The 7500-nt window shown below is 40.2% G+C and overlaps 1 protein-coding gene across 1 annotated transcript in view; it reads left to right on the top strand.

The window, feature by feature from the left end:
* The window catches only part of LOC137985542 (protein sidekick-2-like), a 16873-nt gene that overhangs the window by 5496 nt on the left and 3877 nt on the right, over positions 1 to 7500 (top strand). Inside the window, exons 3-4 of the mRNA XM_068833160.1 lie at positions 329 to 667; positions 7295 to 7500. The exon at positions 7295 to 7500 is cut by the window's right edge and continues 157 nt beyond it. Of these exons, the coding sequence (XP_068689261.1) occupies positions 329 to 667; positions 7295 to 7500 (545 nt within the window). The remainder of the gene's footprint in view (positions 1 to 328; positions 668 to 7294) is intronic.

Genomic DNA, 7500 nt, shown 5'->3' with positions numbered 1-7500 from the left:
TCTGGGAGACACCATTGTCCTGGCGCCCGAAATGTTGTCTTCCGGTTGCCGTCCGCGTCTCAAAAACGCGCGTCCTTAAGCTACCTATTGGTGGAAAGAACAACAGCGAAAAAGTGTTTTGGTAATTTGACTCTATTATTATGCAAAACTTAAGCTGCATTTTACTATTGTTTTGGCACAAACATGGCCGTCTCATCACATGAGTGCAATCAAAGAATTCTGAATGGTAAACAGTTATAATCAGGCAGTTCTCATTACTTACTTTGCTCACTTAATCTGAAAGATTTCTTAACCAGTTTCATTCTAATTGATTGATTTTATTTTAAAGCTCCGACGGACTTAAAAGTCTTAGACAGAACTTCCTCAAGCCTTACAATCGACTGGAGTCCGGTGAATGCCAGTGTCGTAGGATACAGATTTCGGTACCGTCGGAACGATACCTCACCCAGAGTTTCTGTGAATTCAAGCTGCAACGGAACGGCTGGACAGCAATTTTGCATGAAACATTCCATGAACTATAGCTCCATATTCGTCTGTAACAACAAGACCACCGTGTACCTCAAGAATCTGACTCTTTACACGTTTTATCGGATTGAAGTCACGGCGTTCACTGATAAATCATTTGCAAATGAAAGCTCCAGAATCACAAACCACACCGACGAGGGAAGTAAGTTTAATCCGGAGGAAATAAGGCTTGCATACAAATTTGTTCCGAGTGTTTTATTTTCAGTAGTTTAGCAGCTCTCGTAACCGGCTTTTGTTTGGTATTGTAAGCAGCTTCTATTGCTTTTAACGGTCTAAGTCATTGTTTCAACTGTTTAGTCTTTTGTTTTTGGCTAGGTTAGCGAGCCAATCACATTATACGTTACAAGAGCTGCTACATCACCCTTTATTTTTGAAAATTTATCGGTGAAAGTGATTTTTAGAATCGCTTATTTTGACTTTTAAATTTCGTAGGCGTGACGTGTTAGGGCTGCTTGTTGGTGTGACGCAAATAGCTTTTGTATAATAGGGAATGAGGCAAGCGAATACATGAGGGACCCTCTAGCTTTCCAGACGCGGTCTGTGATTGGAGAAGAAAACAAAACATGATAAAAAGAGTAAGATTTACCCAAATTGGCTTGGAACCCATCAGCGTCAGAAAAGTGGCTATTTTTTTTAACCAAGTTTCGCGGGAAAATGAACAATAAACCAAATCGGCTAACTCAATGTTTTACCCAATATCCCATTTTCGAGTTGCTGAATGCCTCAGTTTCAAAGCGAGTCCTGGTGCACAACCTTTCAAATGGAAATAAGTGTCGTATTCTTATGCAAATCAAACTCATTTTCCCTTCAATAGCTGAGCACCAAGACTCACTTCGAAACCGAGACAAACAGCGACTCGTAAATGGCCTATTCAAACCCTTTGGTAATAAACGTTTTGTTCCAGGTATTTCTATATCATTAAAATGCAAATACAATACACAAAGAATCTTATCCCCGGGAGATTTGAATTGGGTACAACATTTAGTCAATTGGTCCTTTTCCCGCAAAACTTGGTTTAAAAGTAGACAGTTTTCTGACGCTGATTGGGACAAACCAGATACCAGATTCTTACCCTTGAATAAGGGCCTCTTGATGATACAACAAGCAATGCACTTAGCCAAGCTACATGTCTTGGAGATCAGTGAAAATAGAAGTCTGGAATAGTTACAGGATTACTCGAATCTTTCCCTATTCCAAATGGTGCCTTTTCAAAATCTCATTAAGCTTCACGTCGTACTGTGATAGTGGTTTTGGTGTCGTGTCCATGTTCACACAACCAATTTAGGGTGCGTTCGATTGACCCTATTCCAGAATAAGAGTACGTGAAGTGATGATTTAAAACAGTATGTCTGGCGTCCTGAAGCAACAAGGATAATAAAGATATGTTTAAAATAACATTTTAGCGGAAGTTTGACAATTTTAATGTGAATCTCCGTAAAAGCGAAGGATTTCTAACTTCTATTCCACGTATTCCTATTCCGGAGTACGGTCAATCGAACGCGCCCTTACTGATGTTATCGACTAGTTTGGTATTAGTGACTTTCTAGTGAGTCCCAATCGTCTTTGGGGCCAACGCTTTGGTTTAAAGTTCGTTTAAAAAAACAGTTTTCAGCATTGCACCCTCCCTTCAAAAAGGCTCTAACTACTCAGGATTCACGAGGGTCTTACAATTAGCAAAATAGGCTCTTACAACTGAGCAATCAGGTGTCTTCCTTGGAAGGGGCCCATGCATGGTAAATTAGATGTGCTGCGTTGTCTCTTTGTTTCTTGTTTGGCGTAAAGGACATTATCCACCTGACAGTATTGGTCATCACTAATTATACTAAGTTTGTCCTTTTGTATTACAATTTTTGTTTTTTTTTTCCTCCTAAATAGAACCAAGTAGTCCACCTGTGAATATAACTGCATACGTTCATAAGTCTACAACAATAAGCGTAGCTTGGCTCCCTGTCCCGAGACAGTATCGAAATGGAAGAATTATCAGCTACAATGTGGTTATGAATGCCAGAGGCTCCTGCAATAGGTCTGAGGACTTCACAGTGGCAGACGGCAAAGAAGATGACCATCAGAATGTTACAGTATCTGAACTCTGCAAGTATAAAATGTACATCATCATGGTGTCGGCAGAAACGAGTAAAGGCCCGTCAATTCCCAGTACGGGTTTTTCAGTGAGGACTGCTGAAGATGGTAAGTAAACTATCTTAGCATAGGACCAAAACGTATCTCGATATCTTACTGTAAATGAGAGGTGCATTATCGAGTATGGACACGTCACAACCGAGCATTGACAAGAGGGGTTTGGGTCTGGGGTAGCATCCCTCGATATTCGTTTAATTCTCCACGTCACCGAAAATGATAAAGGTAACGATAACGATAACGATAATGATAATAACTTTATTACCGTGTCGATAATTAACTTGCCTGCACACGGTGTAAACTAGTTGGGGACACGTATCTGCATATCGACCAAAAGAGATACAGTCTGTAATTAAAAGACTGTTATAATTGTCTATAGTTAAAGCTACAATAGCTCTACCAACTGAGCTAGGCGGGCTGCTTATAGAAATTAGAGTCCTATAGGTCACAAGTTTACTAGCCTTAGCTATTTAGTGCTTTAGTCGTAAATAAAGTCTTTACTCACTCACTCACTCTTCGAGCCATCAACACAGAAGACGACAAAACTTCTCTCTTCATTAAAAAAATATATCATGCCATATATCTTGGGACTGCGTACTCGGTAGAGTGTAATGAAAAAAAAAACAACACACAAGCAGCGATGACAAACATAGTGAAACGCATATCAATAGCTTGGCGTTTCGAATGCTACAACAATCATCTTCAGAAGTAATATTCCGTTAGGAAATACGAAACTATATTTAAATCTTGTTTCCAGTCTTCCACTAGATTTAAATACAGTTCGTATTTCCTAACGGAATATTGCTTCTGAACTAAAAAGATGAATGTTGTAGCATTCGAAACGTCAAGCTAATAATATGCGTTTTACAGTGTTTGTTAACGCTGTTTGTCTGTTGTTTTTCTCAAACTTATATTTAAATGGCCAAAGAATAAGAATATCTACAATGAAATGAAAGTAGGAAAGATCATGGTAGGTTAGTTGAAAAACTTAAAGTGCCCCTGTGACCAAAAGATCAATTCTTATTATTATTTTTTTTTTATTTCAAAACTATGTTAACTAAACACTAAGCGACCAAAGTTTTAAGCCTTGATTTTAAAAAGACACTTGTTTATTTTAACTGGAATTTTCCTATTTAATGGTCAGCCATTACAAACTTTAAGTTCTTGAGAGAGCTGGATCGAGGAGAGAATGACGTCAAAGGCGCACTAGTTTAAGAATGCGATGCGTGTGTACGCCGCATAATTAATATGCAGCACGGGAGTTTTAGTCTTTCAGACTTTTAAACTAATAAGCTGCGTTCACACTCTGAAATTTTAAGCTAGTTAGCCCTTGACGTCACTTTTCCCATGATCCAACCTTCTAAGGTCCAATCGGTCAGTTTTGAAGGTAACTAATTGCGGACCGTGAAATCCAAAACTTGCGCTCAAAGTAAACGGCCTTTGGATAAAAATCAAAGTTCAACATTTTGCAAGTCAGGTGTCACAAGCAAACACACTTTTAAGTCTGAAGAAAAAAAAGAAGTGATTTTTTGGATCACATGCAGGGGCACCTTAATTTGTTGCAAAGGAAGCTAAAAAAAAATCCAGACTTGAACGGGATTTGAACCCATTACCTTGCTATAGGCCAGTTTCGTATTCTCACAGCTGGACTGAATCTAGCATGAAATGGAGGCTAATCCGGGCAAATTAATTTGCATTTGAAAAGATTTGCCCGCATTAGCCTCCATTTCATGCTAACTCCAGTCCAGCGGTGAGAATTCGAAAATGGTCTATTGCACTACTGGAATCATCAACGCTTTCTTCATCCCCCGCAGCTTTGCCAACCTCTTCTTTCAGTGGTTCATATTTCTCGAGCTTTTCATGTTCTTTCTCCTTTACTCTAGTGTCGCCCGGGATCACAATATCAATATAATTTGGACCATTAACTTTGTTCCGTCATCTCGACCGATATGGAACCTTAGCCGAGATAAGGCAGCGTAGCCAGCAAGTCCAACTCTCTTTGTAGAATAAAACTTTATTACTTTGGTAAAAACGGAAAGAATTTTTACGAGCTCGAGCTGAAGCTAGCGAAAAAACTGGCGCGTAATAGAATCATTGAGACAGAAATTCTAATACTAAAAGAAAGAAACTCTACGCCAATTAATTTAACCAATGATAAGAAACTTGCTGCAAAATATAATCTAAGGCTACGTTTACACGGGTCGGGACAAATTTCCGCACGGACCAATTTTGTACCTATTTACATGGAACAGTGCAAATTCTGTTACAGATCGCAATGTTGTTTACATGGACACGTGCAAATTTTGAAACCAGTCGCGGTATTTGATTGGCTTTTTTTAACTCTCTGTTGTGATTGGTTAAGCTAGTGCTTTTAGCCAATCACGTTGTAGTTCGAGGCAAATCAAACATGGCGGCAGACAAAAACTTTATGTGGACAGACAAAATAAATGCGTTGTTGCATGTAGTTTTAAGCTATTAAGTCGGAAAAGCAGGCGAAAGAGTTGACTGGGAGACAGTGAGGAGCAAGTACGAAAACATAACCAAAATGTTTTTGGAAAAGTACCCTGATAACGACAAGAACAAATTGCCCCTAGCCAGCACTGCTTAGAATGGCCAATCAGAATGAAGTTATTGTCAAACGAAGACAAAAGTAGCAATAAACAATGTATGTAAATTGTGCAAATTGGCGTAAATGTAGGTCTCCTGCTGAAGTGTTGGTTCTAAAAATAGAAAGATACGCACAAAAGATGACTCAAGGATATAGTGCATAGAGAGGCTTCTGCTCATGGACTCCTGGTACTCGTTATTCTCCTCTAACATACCTTCAGGTTTTTTCTCATACCACGTTGCAGCTTTGTGGAACCCGCATGTCTCATGCATCTTCGAGTGAATGTATCGCGCAACGTTATCATGTTGCCTTTTGTGCTCTTCGTTGCACTAATTTCGTACATTCGCTTAGAAGATCACGGATGACTCACTGTTTCTCCTTGTTGTCACTTATGTCCAGGATTCACTACTTGCACAATCCCATAATACACCTCTATTACCCCCCAAGACTTTTGCACAACCATTGTTTGCAATCTCTCCTGGCACATGAAAATGTCCCAAGAGAAGTCGAAAACAATGCCTATGCAGATTTTTTTTTGAGGGGGGGTGGGGGGGGGGGGTAAAAGAGGTATATTACGGGAGTTGTGCAAGTAGTGAATTGACCCAAATTAGATGCACGCAGTGTCCCGTCATGTCTAAGCTTCAAGTATGTTTTTACGACAATCCAGTGAACATTTGCTTTGGTATGATTTGAAAGCCAGGCAACGGGCTGGGCTGGGGCAGGAAGCCTAGAGAGGGGCCCTGGGAACGAGGTTGAAAGTTAGGGAAATCTTACTCGAACGGTAGATTTAGGAGGACACTTTGAGACGTTTATCGGGTATATTTAACAATTGTTCGCCGAACGAGAGGTGAATATTGGTGTCTGACACTTGCAGACTGCAGCCTGCAGACTGCAGACAGCAGACCGCATACTGCAGACTAGCCCTAAGTCATACTTATATAAAGCTAACCGTTTTAAAATGGGTGCTGAGACTTAAGCTTAAATACTGTTTATCAGCGCCATTTGGAATGGGTGCATAGTCTTAAATACTTTTTATCAGCGCTGTTTGCAGGCAGGCTGCAGTCTGCGGTCGTCATACACCTGGTGAATATCGGTGAATAATTGTTTTAGTATAATTACGAAGGTGATTATTTGAAAAATATGCACTTTCTTTAAAACAATTAATTTCTTTGTCTGACACCTCGACAAAACGGCTTACGGCCATTTTGAAAAAAAAGCCGCTTGGGTGATTATCGCGTTACAATCACCTCAATGCAACCAAGAGAAAATGAGGGACTCAGCGCAGAGTATTTTCAGTAATCACCTATTTATTTATGTATTTATTCTAATTTTGGATATAAGTAATGGAGAGAAATCGTGACACTCATCAAAGTCTGCATGCATCTAATTAGGATCAATCCTGGACATATCTTCCGGGAGAGGGTGGGGGGGGGGGGGGGGGGGGTTCTCCCTTATATGGGATATAGGTATGTGCGGTAACACAGGGTATGGTTTGTTAGCCGGTTTGGTCTGAAATAGGAAGAAGCTTCTTCTTCGTCATTAGGCGATAAGGCCGTCAACAAAGCCCTTCTCGAATTATTACGCCAATTTTCCATAAGTAGGGCTAACGCTCACATGGTTCATATGGGGTAGAAAACTAGCAGTTCAAATTACACTATAATCAGTAAAGTTATCAAATTTTTGGCCAGGTCTGAAATAGGGTAAGGGTCTCAGGAAGCGGGCTTCACACCCCAACTCAATTTTCCTGGGAGTCCCCCCCCCCCCCCCCTCCCCCTCCCAGACATCTCTCTTAATATCGGATTATTGAAGAGCGTTTGACACTAGAAGAAGAAGGGTAGGGTAAGAAACGATCTTCAGTAAGACGGAAATTTGAGGATATGGGCTTGTACGTCTTGAGATGGTTTCAGTAAAGCGCCGACAACTATGATTTGTGCTATTGCTTTGTGTAGAAATGTTTGGAGAAAAATACTACTTGTCATTATTGTTATTGGTCATTACTCTATCTTTTTGTTTTTTCCTATGCAGCTCCGGATGAGGCGCCTACAAATCTAACGGATATCAAAGTCACGGCTGACTCCATTCAGATCTCTTGGCAACCGGTACCACAGAAATCTCTAAACGGGAAATTATGTGGCTATGTAATTTGTTGGAAAGAGGAGAAAGCAGAAAATTACAGTTGCCAACAACTTGCTATCAAGGACCCCATTGCATGTAGGGCAGTGATGAACTAC

This window comes from Montipora foliosa, chromosome 14 (assembly GCF_036669935.1).
Source record: "Montipora foliosa isolate CH-2021 chromosome 14, ASM3666993v2, whole genome shotgun sequence".
In the NCBI taxonomy this organism is placed as follows: domain Eukaryota; kingdom Metazoa; phylum Cnidaria; class Anthozoa; order Scleractinia; family Acroporidae; genus Montipora; species Montipora foliosa.
This window is presented reverse-complemented; position numbering and strand designations above follow the sequence as displayed.